General features: G+C 46.7%; 1 protein-coding gene across 1 annotated transcript in view; it reads left to right on the top strand.

Moving 5' to 3' along the window:
* Positions 1 to 1,161: 1,161 nt before the first annotated feature.
* The window catches only part of LOC129445346 (uncharacterized), a 41,618-nt gene continuing 16,105 nt past the window's right edge, over positions 1,162 to 26,674 (top strand). The window contains exons 1-3 of the mRNA XM_073853973.1: positions 1,162 to 2,493; positions 4,456 to 4,616; positions 8,459 to 8,574. Of these exons, the coding sequence (XP_073710074.1) occupies positions 1,162 to 2,493; positions 4,456 to 4,616; positions 8,459 to 8,574 (1,609 nt within the window). The remainder of the gene's footprint in view (positions 2,494 to 4,455; positions 4,617 to 8,458; positions 8,575 to 26,674) is intronic.

Here is a 26,674-nt window from a genome sequence, read left to right as displayed (position 1 = left end):
ACGCACGTCGGCAAACTAGGGAATGAACTTGCGCTCCCTGGGCGGTTCAGCGCAAAAAAACATATTTTTGTTGTACCCAAGCTGACTGGAGCCAAGGTTTTCTCCACTTTGGATGCCTCTAGCGGGTTCTGGCAAATTCCATTGGACCCCAGCTGCCAAAAATTGACAACCTTCATCACCCCTATAGGCCGGTTTTGTTTCAAACGTCTGCCATTTGGCATTACTTCAGCACCTGAGATTTTCCAGCGGCTGATGACCGACTTGCTCAAAGGCCTAGAAGGGACTGTCGTTGTGATGGATGATATCCTGGTTTATGGATCTACAAAAGAGGAGCATGACCGCAATCTTGACATGGTGTTGCGGACTGTTAAAGCGTCTGGTCTAAAGCTAAACAGGGCCAAGTGTCACTTTGGAAAGACGGAACTGCAGTTTTTCGGACACATCCTTAGCGCGGATGGTGTAAAGCCTGATGAGAGCAAGGTGGAGTGGAGGCTATTGCTCAGATGCCCAGTCCCTCTAATGTGGAGCAGCTGCGGCAGGTGCTCGGATTAGTCAACTATGTTGGGAAATTCCTGCCGGGCCTGTCTACAGTTTTGCATCCACTCACTAACCTGCTCAGGAAAGAGACTGCGTGGGTTTGGGGTGAGCCTCAGGAGCGAGCATTTAATAAGACAAAAGCAATGCTCATGGCTGCACCAGCCCTTTGTTATTACGACGCTAACAAACCAACAGTGGTCAGTGCAGATGCCAGCAGTTATGGCCTGGGTGCGGCCCTGTTGCAAGACCACAATGATGAGTTGCGTCCGGTTGCCTTTTGCTCCCGCACGCTCACTGATGCGGAGAAGAGGTATTGGCAGATCGAGAAGGAGTGCCTGGCATCTGTCTGGGCTTGTGAACGTTTCGCCCGCTACATCCAAGGTATGGGCCGGGTCCGTTTACAAACTGACCACAAGCCACTGGTGCCATTGATCAACTCATACGATCTGGACAAAACGCCACTACGATGTCAGAGACTGCTTATGCACCTCATGCGATTCAACGTCACTGCTGAACATGTTCCCGGTAAGCAGCTAGTAATCGCAGATACACTCCAGACACCCACTAAAGGACAGCTACGTACCTGAAACAGAAACGCAGGTAAAGGCATATGTGAACACTATGATGGCTAGCAAACCAATCAAGTCATCCAAGCTCGAGGAAATTCGCAGAGTCACACAAAACGATACTGAACTTCAAAAAGTGATCACATTTGTCAGAAAAGGGTGGCCTCGCAAAATAGCGGTAGGCTCACCACTGCATGGATACTATGCAGCCAGAAGTCACTTATCAGAGTCGGACGGTCTGGTCACATACCACGACCGCATAGTAGTTCCAGCAGTACTCAGACCTGGAGTCATAGACCAACTGCACGAAGGTCACCAGGGCCTCACCAAGTGTCGGGAGCGAGCCAAGTTGACAGTTTGGTGGCCAAACATCGGAGCACAGATCACAAACAAAGTGAAATCATGTGACTTTTGCAGAGAGCACACACCTACACAAAGACGGGAACCACTGGTAACCACTTCCCTGCCCAGTGGCTCATGGCAAAGGATTGCCGTTGACCTGTTTGAGTTAGAGGGTAAGAATTTTCTTGTTGCTGTAGATTACTTCTCTAGAGACATTGAGATTGCTTCTCTTACCACCATTACCAGCAAGCAGGTTATTGACAAGCTCAAGCACATTTTTGTGAGATGGGGCATCCCGCTGGAACTGGTCAGTGACAACGGGACGCAGTTCACATCGGCAGAGTTTCGGGATTTTAAACAGAGGTATGGTTTCGCTCACATTACCTCCAGCCCTCATTATCCACAGTCGAACGGAGCTGCAGAAAGGGCTGTTCAGACTGCTAAGTACATCCTCAAACAGCCGGACCCCTGCTTAGCCCTTATGGGTTATCATGCAACACCAATTGCAGCGACAGGAGAAAGTCCAGCACGGCTCATGACCGGTAGACAAATCCGCACTATTGTCCCGGTCCTGGAAAAGTCCTTGCTGCCACGTCCGTTCAGCCCGGATCAAGTCTACAGGAAGGACGCAACAGCAAAAGATTCTTACAGATTCTATTACAACCGCAGGCATTCGGCACGCACGCTCCCTGAGCTTCACGCTGGTCAACCTGTTCGAGTGAAGCTTGATGGGGAGAAGGGATGGACAACACCTGCTAGGGTCATCAGTAAGTCTAAGGAGCCGAGATCTTACCTCGTGGAGATGGACAATGGGAACGTGGCCCGTCGGAACAGGCGTCACCTCCAAACTGTTCCTGAGACCGAACCCCCTGCGGAACAGCAACGTGCCCAGCCGATAGGGTCTCAGCAGGACAGCGGTTCCCCATCGACAGACGTGACTGCGCCACCGGAATCTCTAGCGAGCCAGCTACCAGCAGGCCCTTCCTCAGGGTCTCCCCTTCCACCATCTACTCCTGTGAAAAGAACTTCCAGGGGTCGTGAGATAAAGGTGCCACTTAGGTTTCAAGACTAATAATGTTAAAAGGGCAGAATAACCCCTTTCAGGACTGAGGGTAGTCTACCCCTGTGTGACGTCCTGCACCGTTCTGAGACTATTTAATGAAAAAAAAAGAAAAACAGAAGAATGTTATTTGATGACAGTTGTTGCATTTCTTTAGGTATATGGTTCAGAAAAACGTAAGATTTCATTAATATAGCAAAATGTAGATGTTTGGGGTTCTCGTTATTGCTAACTTTCAAAAGGGGGAGATGTTGTGAGATTGCCTTTTGTGCCTACTAAGTTACCATAGTCGTGGGTAGGGAAACGACTAGAGGGAGGGGCTTTGTTATTAGTGTGTGAGTATAAGCGCATGGCTTACGTTACTCTGGCTGTAGTTGAATAAACCATCTTTAATGAGGATTACGTCTCGTGTATTGCCTCTTAACATGACAGGTAGTTTATGCATTTGTATTTTATAAGCTTGATCATGGTTACTGATAAAAGTGATTTAAGACTTTTTAATGACAAATGTTGAGAGGGCATTATTGTAACATTAAAATGATGCGCAAACCTCTCAGCTGGCGGGTTTTCTTTGATTTCGTGTGCATTCAGGTATGCGCTGAATTTCTCTTCGCTCTTGCCCTGAGAGTTTGCACGAAATTTATATCTAATCAATCACTTCCATGCAATTGTTTTATCTTTCCCGAAGTGTGTATGCGCTCAGACTGCGTCCTCTTGTGCATTTGCAAATCCATCAGCTCTTGCGCGCTCTCTGGAAGGTGACGCTTTGGTCCGCAACGCCCCGCTGATCGCGTGCGCGTCTCTCAACAAACGGTCTCTTTGCGTTGCGCTGGGTGCAGAGTGTTCATGGAAGTTGTCGCATTGCGTATTGTTTATCATTTCGCATAACTTTTAAGAAAACTACAATTAAAAAATTATATTCAACCTGGCAAAGTGGCTAGTGGGATTGGCTGTCTTACCCGCCACGGCCGAAATCTACCCGCATTTGGCGGGTGTTAATGTCAAGCCCTGGTCATAATACCATAAATTCAAATATTATAATTCACTTTCTGACCGCAAAAATGAGCCTTGGTTTGTCCTCTCTGGAAGAGAAAAGCCCACTTGCATATCGTTGTTCAGCTCGTCTTTTTTGGTCTGTAAGTTACAACTTTCGGCGGGCGCAAAAGATTACGTTGCTGTGCACGAAAAAGCATCTCGAATGCACACCAAAAGTTACCAGTGCTTTTGTAAGTGACGACAACGATGTGTGAACGATTGTGTTAACGACCGTATAGCTGCTTTGTTTTTAGCATTGGTAGAGGACGTTGCATCGCGTGCTTTACAAAAACGGTGCTGTACTAAAAGGTAAATTATAGTTCCCCTCAAAGTTTTTGTGTATTTATTTAATGTGTATTATTTCTTCCCCAAGCTCATAAAATAAATTTGGGTCGCACATAAATTGGCAGGGTCGGTCGGAAACCGGAACCAAACAAATTGTTTTCTTATGCCTAAGCGAGTTCCCAATTCGTCGGTCGCGATGTGACGTCGTAGTGACCGACTGAAAGGGAACATTTGGAACTTTCAGGGAATGTTTTTAGAACTTTTCTCTGTTAGCTGGGGACCGGTCTTTTGCAGTTAGCCCAGGTTACAGAAGGTTTACACAGGCACTGGGGCAGCTTTAGTAGCGCTTTGGTAGGGATTCTCATTACGTCCGGTCACCTCATTGCTGATGATGGCCGGGAAATGGATGCTCAGATTTATCAGCGAAAATAGTCGATTTGGTATTGGGACAGCACCAGCAGATGCAAATACCTGCTTGCCAAGTTCATTGGTGTTTTACAAGTTTCTTGAAGCAGATTGGTCCCGCGAAGCATGTTCCCATTACCTCGGTCATGAAGTGACGTCTCTGTTCCCTTCCTTCAGGGAATGAGGGTTACATACCTAACTAAGATGGTTTTTTGTGTCCTTTAGATTTTCAATGACTCTATTCATGGTCACATTGAATTGCATCCTCTGCTGGTGAAGATTATAGACACACCTCAGTTTCAGAGACTGCGAAATATCAAGCAGCTGGGAGGAGCTTACTGGGTTTTTCCTGGGGCATCACATAATCGCTTTGAGCACTCGATCGGGTATGAACCTTACAATTATATGGCAATTTGTTTGAAAGTAAAAGTGACATAATGATCAATGTATGATAACCCATACTCAAAATGCGACCTCTGCATTTAACTCATCCAGTCATGATTTCACACACACCTGAAGCAGTAGGCAGCTATCCCTTCAGGGCCCAGGACCAACTGGGGTTAAGATTCTTTGTTTCAAGCCCACCAATCTTAGAAAATTGACTTTTAAATGTGTTTCTGTCAGAAAATGAGTGGACAGTGTGTTTGCAGAAACATCCATTATACAAATCCATCTATTCTTCTTTTTAATCTTTGTAATCTCATTTAAACCACAACAGTCACACAAAACAGGCTGTTTGGGCCACCCATGACCACTCACAGACTCTGCCTTATGAGCACGTAGTTCAAACTTCTGCCAGAGACACATGTTTTGATGTAGTCCAAAGCACATTTGTAAGCGCTCTACCCCATACTTTGCATACAGGGAGGGGAACAGAAGCTTTTTTTGCATTTAAAGAAACCCATACATTGCCAGTGGATATACATTCTTCTGGAAAGGTAAAGCCCAGACCAAAGTTAGGATCCACGGCATTGGAATGGCCATTAAGACCAGCCTGCTAAAGAACCTCCCTGTGGAAATCATTTAGAGGCTCACGACCATCTGCCTACCCCTCAGTGACAAATGGTATGCGACAGTCATTAGCACAACCAGCCCAGAGAAAATTGAGCACTTTTACTTTTTTAGAGTGCTCAGGAGGCATGGAGTGGGAAAGACAAACAGCAATGCCCTACTGCTGTTCAATAAATGTGCAGAGTTTGAACTTACTATCATGAACACTATATTTAGGATGATGCACAAGTACAAGACAACTTGGATGCACCCTAGATCCAAGCAGTGGCACATAATAGACTATATCATTGTGTGCTAGAGAGACATCAAAGATGTCTTTGTCACTAGGGCCATGAGAGGAACAGAATGCTGGACAGATCCCAGTCTAGTTAGGGAGACACTTATGCTGTACATCCTTTCTCACCATCGAAGGCATGCTAAGGTCATACGCTCAACATTTAACATAGCCAGCCTTCAAGACCCTTCCTATCTGCACAAGTTCCAGGCAAGTTTGGATGAGAAGTTGTCTGCCTTTTGACCACTAACTGGAAATTCAATTGAGAAATGGCATCAGTTTAGGGATGTAGTGACAGAGATAGCTAATGTGGTGTTAGGCCCCAGGGAACATACTCATCAGGACTGGTTTGATGAAAATAAAAAATGCCATTGGAGACTTGTTGGGCTCAAAGAGCATTTCTCGAGTGGCAGAAAGACCTAAGGTCTACATCAAAATAGAAAGGTTTAAGTCCCTGCAAGCCCAGGCACAGCAAGAAATCAGGAAAATGAAAGATTAGTGATGGGAGAAGGTGGCGGAAGAATTACAACACTTATATACATCAGGCAGTTTTTTGTCTCTCTTAAGGCATTATATGGTCCTGCAAAATCTGGTTCCCCCTTATTTTCTGCTTATAGCACCACACTCATCACAGACAAACAGAGCATTAGAAACAGATGGAGGGAACACTTTAGCCAACTCCATAACCTCCCTTTTACAGTCAACCAGTCAGCCCTCAACCTGATCCCTTAAAATTCCATTCTTGAGCAGCTGGATGATTTCCCATCCCTAGCTGAGGTCCAAAGGGTTATCAAGCAAATGAGTTTTGCCAGTGCAGCCTGTTCTTATACAGAGCACTTTGTCAGGATGCAATCCAGGCATTTTTTACAGTTCTGACCCCGCATCTGGGAAGACGAAGTTATGCCCCCAGAGTTTTGTGATACCACAATAGTTGCCCTGTATAAGAACAAAGATCCAAAAGCTTAATGTAGCAACTACTGAGGTATTTCTTTGCTCTCGACCACAGGCAACATTCTTGCCCACATAATGCGTAATAGATTACTGACATCAGTCTCTGAACAGAACCTGCATGAGTCTCAGTGTGGCTTTCACACAGACTACAGCACCAACGCTATGATCTTCACTGTGAGACAAGTGAAGAAGAAGTGCATGGACCTCTATGTGGTCTTCATCGCTCAATCTTCGATCTCTGCCGTCTGGCTGCAAAAACAAAGACACTAGAGATGCTAATCATTGAAGCTCTCTTTGCAGATGACTTTGCTCTTATGGCACACCAGGGGAACCATCTTTAGACCACCATAGACAGATTCTCTATAGCAACAAAGCTTGTCTGGCTTAACTATCAGCCTCAGCAAGATGGCATCCAGCTCTCAATTATTACCACCTTTAAGTACCTGCACTGGCAGGATAAAATTACCAACCAAGAAGTCTTGGACAGAGCTGGCTCAACAAGCATTGAAAAAGCAGCTCCGTTGATCTGGCCATGTTATCCGCATGGACCAACAGCAGATACCAAAGCAGATATTCTTTAGAGAGGTAAACACAGGGTCCAGACACTGGGGGCACCCAAAGAAACAATTTAAAGATAACTTTAAGTTACATCTGAAATGGGCTGACTTGAATCTGATGGAGTTGAAGCTTGCTGCCCTTGATAAGGCCTGCTGGTGCACTCAAATTAAACATGCCGCCAATGCATTCGAAGAGGACCGTCATTGCTATTTTGCAGCTGCAAGAGAGCGCAGACACAGAGCAACTGTTGCCTCTGCACAAAATTGTCCCCTTTACAACTGCCTTTGTTGCAAAGATTCTTCATTCCCGGCTTCGAGAGACTACCTGAATATGTATAAATTATTTTGTATTTGAGGTATTTTATGCATTAAAAATTGTATGTCTCTACCCACATATGGATTTGAAATATCAAGTCCCACTAGAATGCCCTGTTATGGTAAAGAACACTTTTGTTTTCAAACTGAAGAATGTACCATTGCCCACATATGGTTTTTTAATATGTTGAGGTCAAAGTAAAGGTCATAAATAATAATTCAAAGTGACATGTGTGTGCGAATGTAGCTGACAGAGAGATGGAAGTTGGTTTTGCAGTTGGATCTGCAGAACTGTTTCAGCATTATTGTCTGACAACAAAGTCTATATTTAAGCGATGAAACCCAATTTTTTTGAGAATTTTTCTTAAGAAACAAAGAGAACACGACAAGATCATTTGTTAATTAACAGACATTTAACATGCACAATACAGTCAAACTTTGAAACTGGTTCAAATATATGAGGCTAAACTTTGCTTCTGACTTGTGTGAGGTTTGTCTGCTTTCCCTACTGAAAAATCCAGCTAAGACCAGCATAAGCTGGTGAGCTGGTTTAAGCTGGTCCCCAGCTTGGTTTTAGCTGGTTTTGCTGGTGTAGGAAGCTGGTTTTGCTGGTGTAGCAAGCTGGTCTAGGTGTGTTTTGGTCGCATTTTAAGCTGGTCTAGCTGGACTTAGCTGGTCAGGCTGGAATACCAGCATAAACCACCTTAAACCAGCTAAAACCAACTAAAACCAGCTACCAGCTTATGCTGGTTTTAGCTGGATTTTTCAGTAGGGTTGTTGTGACTATGTTTGCTGAAGCGCAAGCTCTTAAAACTCCTCTCTCTGGAAAGCGATCTGTGAGCAATAGTTCATTTGCATTCAAAGAGACACACCCAAAAGTGGTACAATTTTGCTCACACCTATGAAGTGGTACTTTTAACATTCTATAGCCTAATAAATTATCTGTGGGTGTTTTTTGAACTAAATATTCACATACGCACTCTCTGGACACTGAAGACTTATTTTACATATTTAATAAATCTCATAAAATCTCCTCTTTAAAGTCTAGATAGTATGTTTTTTCTAAGTAAGTTAACATGTGTTGTTGTTGTTTGTGTATGTGTATGTGTGTGTGTGTAAGGGTGGCGTATTTAGCAGGATGTCTGATCAATAGTCTACAAGAGAAACAGCCAGAGCTCAATATAACCAATCGAGACAAACTGTGTGTACAGATGGCTGGTCTGTGTCATGATTTAGGTGAGTGTGCAGATGTAAACTAAACACCCACATACTAAATCTCTCTCTCTCTCTTATGTTTCTCTTTAATATTCAACGATAAAGGAAAGTGTTGGAAAAGGAATGTGAAAGATCAGCAGAAGTCATTATTGTTTATTGGTGCAAATGCATTGAAGTAACTTTCAAGCATTGTACCACAGTAGGGCTGCGCGGGGCAAAAACGTGGGGTTAGTTGTAACACAGACTGTTTAGATTGTTGCACAAGCGTGAGGGTTTGGTTTTTCCTTTTTTTACACAGCGAAAGACAATCTCCGGCAAATGATTGAAAATGTATAATGTTTTTCCAGAGAGCTATTGATGAACTCTAAGTTGGGTTATTAATTTCTCAGTTGGGTCTGTAAGATACCAAATCCAATTCTATGTCATATTAATCAATATCTTGTTGATTAAAACATTGTTTTAAAATATGTCTGAAGCTCTTAGCAACTTTTTTGGTGGGCTTGAAAATATTTTGATTCAGCGGGGTTAATTGTAATGCTGTGTTACAACTAACCCCTAAGCACTTACGATATGAAAACCGCTAATCTTAGCGTAATTCATGCCGTTGTTTTAATAGGCTACACACGAATGATTGCTGGCTGCCAACAAAATAAATGTGCCTGTCTTACCAAAAATCGTGAGTCAAATTTTTGTTCATTTCTTTAATATTGATTGAATAAGGTCACGTCAAATATTGAAATCATAATGAATCAGACTTTGATGCTCATTGGCCCAGAATTTGATTTTGAAACTGTAGTATGATTATTACAGACTGGGTCACATATAAAACATTTTTTATAATTGTGCTGATTTTTCTCACATATATAGACATTTGTATCCATTTATAATTGAACTATTGTTAGAAAAGGGCTGGATGAATGAATACAGTGTGGATACATACATAAACAATATCCACTTTAAATATATAGACCAAATAGTTTTGAAATATTTGCCTGCAAACTTAATTTTTAGCAAGTGTTACAACTAACCCCCTGCCTGTTACAATTAAAAGTTATAACGTTTGCACTTCTGTCACGTTTGGTGTAATTGTCCAAGAAGGGTTAGTACTAGAAACAAACTTCAAAAGTTCATGTGTAGCAGAGATGTGTGTGTTGCTTGTGTAAAAATATCAAACTCAAACATTTTTTGAATGATTAAGCCAAAACCAAAAAGCGTTAGGTTGTGCACCGCTCTAATGATATTTGATTAATTTTCTACTATCTAATGGATAATACCTGTAGGTCATATTTTGAATCTTTTGACCAGTTTTACTGATCAGTTATCTAGTACAAAGCCAAGGTAAAACCTTTAAAACGGGTGTAGGCAAGTTCGGTCCTACAGAGCCGCAGTCCTGCATTGTTTAGTTCCAACCCTAATCAAACACACCTGAACAAGCTAATCAATGTCTTTAGGATTTAGACATCAGGTTAGATTATCAGTGCTTAGGCTAAAATATGCAGGACTGCGGCTCTCTAGGACCGAACTTGCCTACCCCTGCTTTAGAAGGTTTATCAAATACAAACTTGTTTATGCCAGAGATTTATGGAGGCCTGATTTCACAGGAATACTAATTATTTTCCAAGGCGGCTAATTGATATGTTTTGTATGATCCACTTCATTAAAGGAATACTCAATTTATTCACCTCCATGTAATCCAAAATGTTTATGTCTTTCTTTGTTCAGCTTAGGAAAACATTTCAATGCAGTTTAAAATAGCAGTTTCTATGCAGCTTCAAGGGGCTCTAAATGATCCCAACCGAGGCATAAAGGTCTTATATAGCAAAACAATACCAGCATAGACCAGCATATGTTGTGTTTTGGTGCTGGTATGCTGGTGACCACCATATTTCCCATGCTGGTTTGATGCCGTTTTTTCAGCAGTGTTGTCTTGCACCAGCCATGTGACGTGCCAACGTGACCTCACGTAATGCTTTATGACATCAAAAGGTCACGGATGATGTATGCAAAACTACTCCCTTAGTGTTTGCAAGTGTGGAAAAAAAGGAGCGTTCCGACGTTGTTGTATGTGGAATGATACTAATTAATGTCTTTGCGTCAGTTTATTGTTTTAAATGGTCCGCAAATGTGTGTTTCACATACGTAACACATGACCTTTCGATGTGCTTACGCAATTATGTGAGGTCGCGCTGGGCTGTCACATGGCTGGTGCATGACAAGAAGTGCATATTTTTTATTTTTCTTGCCAAAAAAAGACAATGGTTTGCTAGATAAGACGCTATGGTTTAGAGCTATTTGTAGCTGCGTTGAAACGGCAATTTCAAACTGGATTAAAACTGTAAATATTAGGGTCCTATAAAGTCTATTAAATTGAGAATCCTGTAATGTTTTCCTCAAAAACGTAATTTCTTTATGACATGAAGTTTATTAAGCTAAGTTCGGGAGGAGCGTGGTCATGTGATCCAATCAATCAGAGGGAAGAGGTGCCTTTAAATAGCAGTCCCTCACCTCTGTCTCGTGATAGTTTTTTGCAAGCATTTGGCCCCACCCAGGTTTCATCACGCCCGGTTGCGAGCGTTCTTCGATGACAAGCCTGCCACTACTTGCAATTTTCTCTCTAAGTGAGACCTCATTGTCTTTTTGGGGACATCAGCCCACACTTTCCACTTAACGCACGTCAGGACACCAAATCCATCTCTTGCCCCCATCGGCGAGACATCCGCCATTTTACGCCGTAGTTGTCCACTCCTTCCCATCGAGGCAAAATCATTAAAGAAGGACTGATAAAAGCGTTGAAATGAACACTATTAAACTAAAACTTTATTTTCGCACGGTTTTATTGCTCAGTCATATGAATTAAATGTCCACCCTACTCCGCCGAGTACACCTTCCTTTCGCGTCTCACCACCGGTCACAGGCGCTTGGCAGGACTGGCCCATGCCAGCCTCAATCAGTTCCCTTGCCCGTGTAAACAGCATTAACAACCATTAACTTTAGGTGCTTCTTAGCATGAAGTTGCCTCCGCTAGCAGCTCAAGTCCTGATGCCACTTTTATCTCTCATATTCGGCTGTCTTCACTTCAACTGTTTCTAATTTCACTAAATCTAGTGCGAGGTTGCCTAGCACCACTTCCCTCCTGTATTTTTTAATTTCAAGCCTTAATCTCTCAATAACTTTTCTGCCAAATGCAGTGGCTTTGAAACTCACTGATTATTAATTTAGGACAAAAAACTTTTCGGACGCAGACATTAGTTTAAAGGCATTCCATGCAGTTTGACGTTTTTGTCAAACAGCGACCCCTAGAGTCACTGGGGAAAACTTGCAACTGTCGTAATTTCGCACGCCCACTCTGTACGTACCTGTAAGGATAGTGTTGGGCGTGAATATGCAGAGATGGACCCCGAAGATAATTTCGCACGCCCACTCTGTACGTACCTGTAAGGATAGTGTTGGGCGTGAATATGCAGAGATGGACCCCGAAGATAATGACCAGGTAATGTTTCACAATTTCATACAAATATTAGGCTACTGCATGTCTACTAAACTACAGATGATGGTAATAGGATAATAAGAAGTTTATGCCAAGTGTAGAGTAGGCATATAATAATAAAGTAGCCTACCGCGTTTGCTGGCTTATTATGTTTTTACAAGATTGCAGCTTAATCACAAGTAAACAGTCTATAGTCTAACGTTATGTCTACTGTATAATTTCATTTGTTTTTTAATTGTAATGTAAACATTACAAAATGCATTGACAAAGTTAATTGTATACGTTGCATTATTTCATAACATTGGCCGTTATTCGTTGGCCATAAGAAATCGAAATTAGACAAATGACTATGTACACATCACAACACAACACTTGAGTTTAGATGGCAAAAAAAAACATGTAAGAGAAACGAGTGTTTGTTAGCACGTCTGCTAAATGCTCTTATGATCGTAAGCTAGCTAGACCCATGTTGAAGTTATTTTACTGGTCTAATTATCAACACTGGATGAATGAACAGCTTAGTAAAAAAATACACATTACAAGCAAGCGCAGCCACATTGTTACAACCTCTAGGGGAAAATTGCAACAAATAAATAGGAGTTAAGGCTCCCCCAGCCATCAGACCAAAATACAAGAAAAACACCAAAAAAATTATAGATATATGGGTTAATTCATTATATAAAAAGGTCAAGCAGTGTCATTCACTGTTTAGTAACGAAATCAGCTTAAGAGTGAACAATATGCCCAAAATAACAAACAAAACAATACTAAAAAGGAAAACGGGAAACTAACTAACCTTGCAGATGGGACAAAGGAAATTACAAGACATCTTACCTTCATGCGCTATCCAAAATATAAAGAAATAGTTAATCTTCATACAAGCCGACTCGACTGTTTTATGCAATACATCACATCCTCTATACACGGAGAGTCTGCTTTATTAACGGCTTTTCGCTCCGCGTGAGCTAAACGTTTCCGCTTTTTGCTTTTTACCTCGCATATAATTCTACATATTTTCGACAAAGGAAGACACAGGATATAATGTAAGTTATTATAGATAGCATTTAAGCTTGTGACTGAATATGACCTCTCCAGCTTAATTTAGCCAAAATGATGATACATTCGTTTTCATACTTTATACACGTTATAATATAATTTATCTACTAATATATTATTAAAAATGCCCTAAATTATTATGCATTGCTTTCTGTATTGCATTCGTTTTGTGCATTTACAGGTGCACAAATACTGGCTAATTTTAATTTCTTTAAGACACTGCTGTGTTCTCTATTGGCCGACGCTCTGTTAATTTTTGCTTAACAAGCCTAAATGATGTTCTTCAATTTATTTTTGTTTTCTCAAAAATATATTTAGCTGTAGTATAGCTTGTGTTAATCTTTTTTCATAAGGGGAAATACATGTAGCCTACACTTATTAGTTGACCTCATTGTTCTGGATTTAAAAAATAATTTTATTTTAGTAAATGAAGGCGGTAAAACAGTGGTGGATGATCGCAATATCCTCTCCATGATAAAGAAAAAAAACAACTCATTCACAACATCATCAAGGTCAAGGTCATAGCTTTATTAATATCCCTTAAAAGGCAATTTGATTGCAGTACAGGTAAACAGACAACAAACTGACACATACAATACTTCATAATAATAAATAGCAGTACATACAAGTTACAAAAATTCCTAAAATTAAAAAAACTTTAAGACTTATTTAGTAATCTGATTCAAAGCCCTGGGAACAAAGGAATATTTGAAGAGTTTGGTTTCAAAACGTGCTTAACGGCTTTTTTAATGAGGTACTGTTAAAATCAGTTTTGTATCAGGTCAGTATTTAAAAGTAAATTCTTAATTGTACGCAAAATCCAATATCCGCCATGTTATTCTGTAATCGTTTCTCCCTTTTTTGCCAAAACGCGATATACGCAACTCCACCTTTTCTACAGAATGCAATAAATTCGCTCCACAAATTACAGCCCACCGTTCCACGCAATGTAAACAAACAATGGCGGCGTGTTGAGTACATGGACTCAGAGTTTCCTCATCTTGTACTTCGTGATCACAAACAAACAAAACAAAATAATACTTTAATGGCATTGATAAACCTGTGATGGTTTTCAGTGACAGGAAAGAAATGTAAGCCATCAACATCTAATAATTTACATGAGAGGCACTCGGTAGACGACCGCTTGTTCTCCCGACAGCATCAAGTTGCTCTCATGCTAACACATTGACCCAAGGGGATCTTGTGAAAAACTTTTCATAATTTTACTCAAAGTCAACGAAAATCGAGCAGGACCAAAACATTTTACTAGTGATGGGATTTATGGCTCTTTGAGGGAATCCGGATCTTGCCGATGCGTTCCTTTCAAAGAGCCGTTCAAAAAACACCAGCGACCCAGTGCCTTAGGAAACCATGCAGGGAAATGCAATCCCACTACCTGAACACTATTTTACTGAAAATGTTGTCTGCCTTCTCCATCATTTTTCTTCTCATTAGTCTTATACAGGTTGATATTAGTTTTATCTCTTTAAATAAAGCTTTTTTTTTGAGTTTGTCTGAGTTTTAAGGAGTCTAATCTCAACTTTCTATTCTTGTGGCTTTTGTATCTTGTGGTGAACCCTCTGTATTTCTCCTTGTAATATCTTCTCTTTATTGTTTTGATTGACAATGACATCTTTACCTCCTGTAGAGTTTTCTTCATTTGTCTGGACATTGTAAAGGGGGATTTCTTTATCATGGAAAGAATAATGTGATCATCCACCACTGTTATCCTATATAGATGTCACAAGCCAGGGGCTGGCCGCAAATGGTTTAGCCACGCCCCTTCTAACTTCCACCTCGAGGAGGTCCCCAAAACCAACCCAATGACCAGACAACAACGAGTACAGGTAAGTATAAAAATATTCTTTATTTATTTAAATATTTAAAATATATGGGGACTTGGGGAAAGGGGAATTAAAACTAAGATCAGGATCTGTCCTCCAGGGGGGGGGGGGGGGGGGTTTGTACGTCGGGGAACGGGCTCCCGCCTCTGGTTCCCTCTGCCCGTGGCGCGCTCCTCTTCCTTCCTGGAGGCAGAATAAAATCACAATGAATATGGGCATGTACTGTTTCCTGTCCGTGTACCTGCGTGTAGTTCGCGGCACTCCGCCGTCTTCCCACGCAGCTCCTTGGTTGTCGACTCACTCTCCCTTCCTGTTTTTCCTTTCTCTCCACAGGCTACAGCTAGGGCATGAAGACACAGTGGATCGTTCTCGCGAGAGTCTCCTCACCTCTCCACCGACTACAGCTGCTGGGTAAGTATGAATTTTCCTCCTCGACTCGTTACTTTAGTGCTCACACTTGTTCTCTCTCTTCTCCCACAGACAACAGCTGGGACACAAAAGCACAGTGAATCAACTCCAATTTGTTCTCTCACCTCGTCGCTGACTACAACTCCTGGCACGTATGGTTCTCTTTCACAACTGGTCTCCTTAGAGCTCACGCTTGTTCTCTCTCTTTTCCTCCACAGACGACAGCTGGGACATAAAGGCACAGTGAATCGTTCTCAGTTAGTTCTCTCACCTCGTCGCTGATTACAGATTCTGGTACGTATGGTTCTCCTTCACAACGGGTCTCCTTAGAGCTCACACTGGTTCTCTCTCTCTTCCTCCACAGACGACAGCTGGGACACAAAGGCACAGTGAATCGTTCTCGGTTAGTCCTCTCACCTCGTCGCTGATTACAGCTTCTGGTACGTATGGTTCTCCTTCACAACGGGTCTCCTTAGAGCTCACACTGGTTCTCTCTCTCTTCCTCCACAGACGACAGCTGGGACACAAAGGCACAGTGAATCGTTCTCGGTTAGTTCTCTCACCTCGTCGCTGATTACAGCTTCTGGTACGTATGGTTCTCCTTCACAACGGGTCTCCTTAGAGCCCACACTGGTTCTCTCTCTCTTCCTCCACAGACGTCAGCTGGGACACAAAGGCACAGTGAATCGTTCTCAGTTAGTCCTCTCACCTCGTCGCTGATTACAGCTTCTGGTACGTATGGTTCTCCTTCACAACGGGTCTCCTGCGAGCTCACTCTGGGTCTCTCTCTGTTCCTCCACAGTCGACAGCTGGGACACTAAGGCACTTTGAATCGTTCTCAGTTAGTCCTCTCACCTCGTCGCTGATTACAGCCTCTGGTACGTATGGTTCTCCTTCACAACGGGTCTCCTTAGAGCTCACACTGGTTCTCTCTCTCTTCCTCCACAGACGACAGCTTTCTTCCCTGTTGATGGACAGACTGAACAGGTTACACTTCTCGGGGTGGCGGACTTATGATAATGGCTAGGCGTACTACAATCGACCGGCAGTGGTTTCCAAGATAGCGCCGGGGACCAAACCCTCTTGGCTGACTCGTTGGTTCAACAGAGGGGCGGGAGTGTCACGCCGTCACACCGGGTCGAGCGCTGCCCTTTCCTCGACGCCCGTTGGCAATCGACAACCGGACCGGGGCGCCCCTTTGTAGAGACCTCGGGGCAGCGGATCTCCTTCGCCTCTGACTCTGTGATGATAAACAGCACACAGGTAAGTAGCAATGAAACTGGTAATACTCACACCGCCAGTCGTACAGCTCTTCACCGCCACTCCTAACACAAGTCCGCCAAGCGTCTGGCTACGAAAGTACTTCAGGAACTACTCCGTAATTTCTAGGGCTGAAACACACTCACAGCATAATCGTACACAGGGTTATTCTAGGATCCGTTTTCCTCTTCAGCGCCCCTAGCGAGTGACTGGAGGCGGGGTACGTCTGACACGACACAGCAATCTCACTGCAATATACACAGCACCACTTCAAAGTGAAATTTCTACATCCAAGACTCACCCACCACGCTCAGTGCACACAATAGGTGCCCGTCTTCCTTCGCCTCGCTCTGGGCAAGAATGTGGAGATGGTAACACGGCCTAGCAGTTGTTTTCCGTCACTGTGGCTGTCTCACACAAAGATCCTGTGGCTCACCCACCACGCTGACTCAGGGGCAGGGCCACCCACTCTCGCTGGAAAGCGCTTAAAAGATATCCAGGTCAAGTACAAACAAGATACATTCAATGCATGAATTCGTTTACTCACAACTGCGGTGCTTCGGTTATCTCACGCTTCCTTAGGTTAACTTCTCCTTACGATGATTCCAGCTACACAGATAACGGTTTCTCCAGTCGTCAATACCACCACTACACAGATGGGTACTCACGATAACACGTTCCTTCTTCTTTCACTTCATTCATACAAGGTCAGTCTCCGTTTACTTTCCAACCTGTAAGGTCTTCAATATCTGCATCAGCCGAAATCCCACGATGCACAAAGAGAGAGAGAGAGCAAGTCCAACAATCCGACTGGCGTACCCGGTGAGTTTAACTCAGCGCTACAGCACACACCAACACTGGTCCTAACAACAACACAAACTGCGATTTAAACTGCTCTTAAGTATTCGCCTGGGTGTTGCCTTCGTCCAATCACCCGGCGCTCTTGTTAATTACTCACAGCTGTCCGTAGTTTGGCTGATTACAGCCCTCGCGGTGCTACCGGATGTCCGGTGTTTTCTCTTCCCGGTCCGGGCGGAAACACCCGGGCGGAACCAAACTTTCCCAACTTTTGGTTCCGCCCAAAAGATCGTCACTCCTGTGACATCCTCCCCCGCCAATGCATTCTAGTCCCTAGAATGCCTCGGTGTCGTCCACTCACCGTACCGGGCCGGGGGGCGTCCTCGGTTCTCCCGTTGGGAGCGTCTCACGGGTGAATCGGGTTCAACGGGCTCGGGTGCTAACTCTGGTTGCCTCTGGGCAGCTGGAGGTTCAGCCGGTTCAGGTGCCAGCTCTGGCTGCATCTGGGCGGCTGGAGGTTCAGCCAGTTCGGGTGCCAGCGCTGGTTGCATCTGGGCCGCCGGGGGCAGCGCCACCACAGGTCGACCCGGTACCACAGCCCATCCCTCCGTCCAGGGGGCCGCCGGTACTGGTTCCATGGGCCCTTCCTTCACAGCCTCGGGGTAGTTCGGACAGGGGCGAAGCATGTTTCGATGTACCACCCGTTCGGGGCCAGGTTTTCCCTCGGGCCGGATGGTATACACCGGTTGTCCCGGCCTCTGCTGCTTACAGACCACATACGGGATCGCCTCCCAGCGGTCGCTCAGCTTTCCTTTACCCTGTCGCCGGTTATCCCTCGCCAGGACCCTCTCACCTGGTAACAGGGGGGCATCTCGAGCAGTCCGATCGTACAACCGTTTGTTCCTTTCTCCCGCTGTCTGTATCTTCTTTGACACTTGCTCATATGCAAAATGTAAACGCTGGTGGTGGCGCCCCACCCACTCCGTCACACTCACTTCTTCCCGGTCCGCGGCCACTCCCAGGACCAGGTCAGTGGGCATCCGTACGTGCCTGCCGAACATCAGATAAGTAGGGGCATACCCCGTCGTGCTATGAACACTGTTATTGTATGCTTGCAGAAGATTTGGTAAAGCACTCACCCAGTCACTCTGCTGTCGTTGATCCAACGTCCCCAGTAGTCCCAATAGGGTCTGATTAAACCTCTCACAGCTTCCATTTCCCTGGGGATGATATGATGTCGTATGGGTTTTAGTGCATCCATACAACTGGCATAACTCACGGATTACTTTAGATTCGAAATTGGCCCCTTGGTCGGAGTGCAGAAACTCGGGACATCCAAATGTCTGGAACACATTTCGCCATAGAGCTGTGGCGGTGGTGTTGGCTGTCTGATCAAGCGTCGGGACCGCCCAGGCGTACTTAGTAAACAGGTCTGTGATCACCAGGATGTTCTGATAACGGTCCTGGGGGCGGCCCAGCGTCAGGAAATCCATTGCCATTATGTGGAGGGGGGCCTTTGCATGGATGGGTACCATCGGCGCTCGGGCCTCTCGTCGAGATTTAAACAGTGTGCACCGGGGGCAGGCTTGAATTGAATCATGCACAGATGCCTCCAGCCCAGGCCAGTAAAAGAATCTCCGTAGTAGGGATACGGTCCTCTCCTGTCCCTGGTGTCCCAACTGGTCATGATAGGCTGTGACTAATGCGTTTACCTGGTCGGCGGGTACCACGATCTGGCTCACTTCCTCACTCGACTTCGGGTCGCCGGTCTTCCTACAAAGCACCCCTTCCTGTAGCTCCAACTTCTCCCACTGCCCCAGTAATCTTCTCCCAGTCTCCGTCTGGGCCAATCTTTCCGCCGACGTTGGCCGTTTGCTCTGCTCTACCCACATTCTCACCTGGCACACGTCCCGGTCCTGGGCCTGCCTCTCTATCCAGCGGCGGGGGTCCCACCCCCAGTTTCCTGGCACGGCCTCCCGCTGGCCTCCTGGCGCCTCCACGGCCCCAATCATGTAGTCTTCCTCCTGGCTATCTTCCTTCCAATACCCCCGGCGTCTGGGGCTCCTTCCCTCCGGTAGTCTCGAGAGAACATCTGCGTTCGTATGCTCTCGCCCGGGCCGATACTGCAGTTGATAATCGAAGTTAGCCAGCTGAGCCACCCACCGCTGTTCCACGGCCCCCAGCTTTGCCGTCTGTAAATGCACCAGAGGGTTGTTATCTGTAATGACCGTTACCTTGGCTCCCCAAAGATAGTCCTTGAACTTCTCGCTCAAGGCCCACTTCAGGGCCAGCAGTTCCAGTTTAAAGGAGCTGTAGTTGGCATCATTCCTCTCTGCCGGGTGGAGGCTTCGGCTCGCATAAGCGATTACCCGCTCTGTTCCTTCTTGCCGTTGGGCCAGTACTGCTCCCAGTCCCAGGTTGCTCGCGTCTGTATACAGGACAAAAGGTTTAGAAAAGTCGGCGTACGCCAAGATGGGGGCCTGTAGCAATTCCTGCTTCAGCCTCTGAAAAGCCAACTCACAATCATTATCCCAGTTAATCGAGGGTGACCCACGGCCCCGGCTTCGGCCCGTGCCAACCAGCAATTGGTTAAGGGGCTTGGCGATCTTCGAGAAGTCTTTAATGAATCGCCGATAATACCCCACGAACCCCAGAAAGGATCGTACTTGCCTTACAGTCTTCGGTGCGGTCCAACCCTTTACCGCAGAGACCTTCTCGGGGTCCACGGCCACCCCTGCTGCACTGACCACATGTCCTAGGAACCTCACTTCTCGCCGCAGCAGATGGCATTTGTCCGGCTGTAGCTTCAGCCCATATCTCTCCATAGCTCGGAAGACTTCCTCTAGGTGTCGGAGGTGTGAGTCGAAATCTGGGGAATACACAATCACATCATCCAAATATACCAATACTGACTCCATCAACTGACCTCCAAGGCAGCGTTGCATCAGGCGTTGGAACGTGGCCGGAGCGTTGCAGAGCCCGAAAGGCATCCGGTCCCATTCAAATAATCCGAACGGGGTTGTGAAGGCGGTCTTCTCCCTGTCTGCCTCGGCCACTTGCACCTGCCAATATCCGCTAGCCAGATCTAAGGTCGAGTACCAGGCTGACTGCGTGAGACTAGCAAGGGAGTCTTCAATTCGTGGTAAGGGGAATGCGTCCTTCTTTGTTACCAGGTTCAGCTTGCGATAGTCCACACAGAACCTCCAGGCTCCCGTCTTCTTCTGTACGAGCACGATGGGGGCCGCCCAGGGGCTACTACTCTCCCTGACGATGCCCCTGCCCAACAGGCCCTGCAGAAGCGTGCGTACCTCCGCATACAAGGTGGGTGGGATGGGTCGGTACCTCTCCCTACTTGGCCCTGCGTCCCCAGTGGGGATGTGGTGCTCCACCACCCCGGTGCATCCGTAGTCTTCATCGTGCCTTGCAAACACATGTTGCCACTTCCGAAGGAGTGCCTGCAGTTTCTGTGCCTGTACCTGTCCCAGGTCGTCCCCTTGCAATGACTCGCCGGCCAGGTGGTTTGGCACACCTCTCCCTAGATTATTAGACGGGGCATCCATTTGAGTCAGGGCCACCTCGATCACGGTGGGGCACACCTGACAAAAGCTGACGTCCCTTTCCTCCCTCACCTGGTGGGGCGTGACCATCGTCAGCCGGGCCAGTCGTTGATGTCGGTATAGTTGTACTGCGTAGGGGTGCTCATTTCGTACCCTCACAGGAATCCTCCCCCGGCGGATCGCCGCTAGTCCCCGTGCTACCTCCACCTGTGGGCAGTCCGTGTGTGGCTCGACCAATACCCACTCCTCTGGGTTCGCCTCCCGAAGGGGCACTCTTGCCCACACGATAGCCTCACTCCTAGGGGGAATAGACAAAGCAAAACGGCACGTTACTCTCCCCACTTCCTCCCGGTCTCTACGCACCTGGTTCATTTGGACCCGGCGGCAGTCAGCCACTACGCGCTCCCACTTGGGCCTCTCAGCAGGTGAGATCCTTGGACCAGGCCTAGCCTGGAATATCTCTTCCCAGCACTCGGAGAGGACATTCATGCCCAATAGGGCTCGGTGGGTGCCCAAACACTTATCTTCAACGATAATCACCCCTTTTTGGGGGACAACGACTCCATGTACTTCCAGATCCGTCAGGCGATAGCCAATGTAGGGGATTTCCAGGCCATTAGCGCCCTTCAACGTCAGCCAGGGGGCCTCCGCTCCTTGTGTTCCCCCTCGTCCGAATATCTCCTTGGAGAGGCTTTCTGCAAACATCGTTACCTGTGAGCCCGTATCTACCAGGCACTGAATCCACTTGCCACACACTTTTACCTCTGCCACCGGGTTGTTCCACGATCATCTGTTGCCTTGAGCTGTCCCTTCTTCCCGGGTCTTCTCGAGGGGCCCCGGCCACACGACCCACTGTGGCCGGTCGTCCTAAAAACCCCCTTCAGATGCCCTGCGGGGCCCACACTGACGGCTAATATGTCCTGGCTCACCACAACGGTTGCAAATCGGTCGCCCCTGGTTATCCCATTCGAACCGGGGCCGATTATAATGGTTCGGTCGTCCCGGCGGCTCTCGGCTCCTCTCCGAGTACACTCGCTCTCGGGGTGCCGGCCCTGGTTCCTCCCGCGCCCTACCTTGGCGCAGCTCTCCCATGAGGGTCTTAGATATTTCTGACATCTGTTCCCGGACGTCTTTCAAGAGTTCTGCCTTCAGAGCCTGCTTCCAATCCGTGCGCTCAGGTGGTGGTGGCACACTTTCGTTCACAGCCGCACACACTGGAGTCTCACTCACCTCAACCTCGTCGCCCTCCAACGCTAGCGCCTCCTTCCTTAGATCTTCAAATGTGAGGTCGGGGTCTCTCCGAAACTGGACCCTCAGACTCTGTCTCACGGGGCCCTCTTTCATCCCCAAAAGGAATTGGTCGCGCAGCAAAGTCTCTCCATCTCCCAATCCATGATCGCGGCGGGTCTGTAACCGGGTGAACTGCTCTCGCAGTCTCAGGGCAAAAGCTCTAATGGGTTGTCGGGGGCCTTGCTTACTATTGAAAAATTGGGAACGGAGGACGGCTACGGGGGTGTGATCACCATATTGCTCGGTGAGAAACTGGAATATAGTTTGGGCGCTGGTTCGGACAGCTTCAGGGGCGGCCTGTACTTCTCGCCGCGCTTCTCCCTCTAGGGAGTTCAGTACGAACTGGAGCCGCTGGGCTGCACTAAGGCCCTGCAGGTCGGCTAGGTACTCCAACTGGGCTTTCCATTCCGTAAGTCGTACTCCCGACTCTGTCCCTCCATACTTTTGGACCCAAGGGCTGCCCATAAAGACGGGCACCGCATGGGGTTGGGCTGCGGGTCCCGCGTTGTCGGTCATTGGGCTAGTCTGGTTACTCAACTCGAGGTGGAATCCTGCCGACTACGCCAAAATCTGTCACAAGCCAGGGGCTGGCCGCAAATGGTTTAGCCACGCCCCTTCTAACTTCCACCTCGAGGAGGTCCCCAAAACCAACCCAATGACCAGACAACAACGAGTACAGGTAAGTATAAAAATATTCTTTATTTATTTAAATATTTAAAATATATGGGGACTTGGGGAAAGGGGAATTAAAACTAAGGTCAGGATCTGTCCTCCGGGGGGGGGGGGGGGGGGGGTTTGTACGTCGGGGAACGGGCTCCCGCCTCTGGTTCCCTCTGCCCGTGGCGCGCTCCTCTTCCTTCCTGGAGGCAGAATAAAATCACAATGAATATGGGCATGTACTGTTTCCTGTCCGTGTACCTGCGTGTAGTTCGCGGCACTCCGCCGTCTTCCCACGCAGCTCCTTGGTTGTCGACTCACTCTCCCTTCCTGTTTTTCGTTTCTCTCCACAGGCTACAGCTGGGGCATGAAGACACAGTGGATCGTTCTCGCGAGAGTCTCCTCACCTCTCCACCGACTACAGCTGCTGGGTAAGTATGAATTTTCCTCCTCGACTCGTTACTTTAGTGCTCACACTTGTTCTCTCTCTTCTCCCACAGACAACAGCTGGGACACAAAAGCACAGTGAATCAACTCCAATTTGTTCTCTCACCTCGTCGCTGACTACAACTCCTGGCACGTATGGTTCTCTTTCACAACTGGTCTCCTTAGAGCTCACGCTTGTTCTCTCTCTTTTCCTCCACAGACGACAGCTGGGACATAAAGGCACAGTGAATCGTTCTCAGTTAGTTCTCTCACCTCGTCGCTGATTACAGCTTCTGGTACGTATGGTTCTCCTTCACAACGGGTCTCCTTAGAGCTCACACTGGTTCTCTCTCTCTTCCTCCACAGACGACAGCTGGGACACAAAGGCACAGTGAATCGTTCTCGGTTAGTCCTCTCACCTCGTCGCTGATTACAGCTTCTGGTACGTATGGTTCTCCTTCACAACGGGTCTCCTTAGAGCTCACACTGGTTCTCTCTCTCTTCCTCCACAGACGACAGCTGGGACACAAAGGCACAGTGAATCGTTCTCGGTTAGTTCTCTCACCTCGTCGCTGATTACAGCTTCTGGTACGTATGGTTCTCCTTCACAACGGGTCTCCTTAGAGCCCACACTGGTTCTCTCTCTCTTCCTCCACAGACGACAGCTGGGACACAAAGGCACAGTGAATCGTTCTCAGTTAGTCCTCTCACCTCGTCGCTGATTACAGCTTCTGGTACGTATGGTTCTCCTTCACAACGGGTCTCCTTAGAGCTCACACTGGTTCTCTCTCTCTTCCTCCACAGACGACAGCTGGGACACAAAGGCACAGTGAATCGTTCTCAGTTAATCCTCTCACCTCGTCGCTGATTACAGCCTCTGGTACGTATGGTTCTCCTTCACAACGGGTCTCCTTAGAGCTCACACTGGTTCTCTCTCTCTTCCTCCACAGACGACAGCTTTCTTCCCTGTTGATGGACAGACTGAACAGGTTACACTTCTCGGGGTGGCGGACTTACGATAACGGCTAGGCGTACTACAATCGACCGGCAGTGGTTTCCAAGATAGCGCCGGGGACCAAACCCTCTTGGCTGACTCGTTGGTTCAACAGAGGGGCGGGAGTGTCACGCCGTCACACCGGGTCGAGCGCTGCCCTTTCCTCGACGCCCGTTGGCAATCGACAACCGGACCGGGGCGCCCCTTTGTAGAGACCTCGGGGCAGCGGATCTCCTTCGCCTCTGACTCTGTGATGATAAACAGCACACAGGTAAGTAGCAATGAAACTGGTAATACTCACACCGCCAGTCGTACAGATCTTCACCGCCACTCCTAACACAAGTCCGCCAAGCGTCTGGCTACGAAAGTACTTCAGGAACTACTCCGTAATTTCTAGGGCTGAAACACACTCACAGCATAATCGTACACAGGGTTATTCTAGGATCCGTTTTCCTCTTCAGCGCCCCTAGCGAGTGACTGGAGGCGGGGTACGTCTGACACGACACAGCAATCTCACTGCAATATACACAGCACCACTTCAAAGTGAAATTTCTACATCCAAGACTCACCCACCACGCTCAGTGCACACAATAGACGCCCGTCTTCCTTCGCCTCGCTCTGGGCAAGAATGTGGAGATGGTAACACGGCCTAGCAGTTGTTTTCCGTCACTGTGGCTGTCTCACACAAAGATCCTGTGGCTCACCCACCATGCTGACTCAGGGGCAGGGCCACCCACTCTCGCTGGAAAGCGCTTAAAAGATATCCAGGTCAAGTACAAACAAGATACATTCAATGCATGAATTCGTTTACTCACAACTGCGGTGCTTCGGTTATCTCACGCTTCCTTAGGTTAACTTCTCCTTACGATGATTCCAGCTACACAGATAACGGTTTCTCCAGTCTTCAGTACCACCACTACACAGATGGGTACTCACGATAGCACGTTCCTTCTTCTTTCACTTCATTCATACAAGGTCAGTCTCCGTTTACTTTCCAACCCGTAAGGTCTTCAATGTCTGCATCAGCCGAAATCCCACGATGCACAAAGAGAGAGAGAGCAAGTCCAACAATCCGACTGGCGTACCCGGTGAGTTTAACTCGGCGCTACAGCACACACCAACACTGGTCATAACAACAACACAAACTGCGATTTAAACTGCTCTTAAGTATTCGCCTGGGTGTTGCCTTCGTCCAATCACCCGGCGCTCTTGTTAATTACTCACAGCTGTCCGTAGTTTGGCTGATTACAGCCCTCGCGGTGCTACCGGATGTCCGGTGTTTTCTCTTCCCGGTCCGGGCGAAAACATCCGGGCGGAACCAAACTTTCCCAACTTTTGGTTCCGCCCAAAAGATCGTCACTCCTGGGACATCGACATACAGGATTTTTATGTTGCTGAGCTCACCAGTGTGCTGTTTTTTAGTCAGGATGTACCAAATTGTTTTTCTGGCCACTCTTAAAGGGAAATTCCGCCCTAAAACGGAATTTAGGGTGTTTTTTCGTTGTTAACGACTCAAACTTTTATTTAAAAGCATATTTATGACTAAAGAGCAACATTTAAGATATTTAAGATGTTCGTTTTCTGGTAAACTGGCCTTTGAATGGGAGTGAATAGGGCACGTCGCATGAGCGCACAAAATCTCTATTTTTACAACACTAAGAAGGCTCGACACAACGTGATACTTTACTCGAAGTATCACGTGGGTCTCTACACATGAACGCGAGCATTGAGAACATTGTTTGTGTACACAGATTTTAGTAAAAGCGAAAAGTTTGGAACAACTTACCGTGCTGTTAAACTGCGTCCCGCCGCCATCTTGCCGGTCATGAGCAATCGATCTCAGAATGCGACATAAGGAGGAAGGAGAGTAAAGATGGATAGCTCCTAAAGCATAGTTCCATATAAATGCACGGATAATTTGTTGTTTTGTCTCAAGTGAAAAACAATATTGACCCTGTAGTTGAAAAAGTAGCGTCCTATGGAGTCCATTCAATCGCATTCTGAAATCGATTGCTCATGACTGGCAATATGGCGGCGGGACGCAGTTTAACAGCACGGTAAGTTGTTCCAAACTTTTCGCTTTTACTAAAATCTGTGTACACGGGCGATGTTCTCGGTGCTCGCGTTCATGTGTGGAGGCCCACGTGGTACTTCGGGTGGGGTGTCGCGTTGTGTCGGGCCTTCTTGGTGTTGTGGAAGTGGAGATTTTGTGCGCTCATGTGACGTGCCCTGTTCACTCCCATTCAAAGGCCAGTTTACCAGAAAACGAACATCTTAAATATTTTAAATGTTGCTCTTTAGTCATAAATATGCTTTTAAATGAAAGTTTGACTCGTTAACAACG

Source organism: Misgurnus anguillicaudatus, chromosome 15 (assembly GCF_027580225.2).
Source record: "Misgurnus anguillicaudatus chromosome 15, ASM2758022v2, whole genome shotgun sequence".
Taxonomy (NCBI): domain Eukaryota; kingdom Metazoa; phylum Chordata; class Actinopteri; order Cypriniformes; family Cobitidae; genus Misgurnus; species Misgurnus anguillicaudatus.
This window is presented reverse-complemented; position numbering and strand designations above follow the sequence as displayed.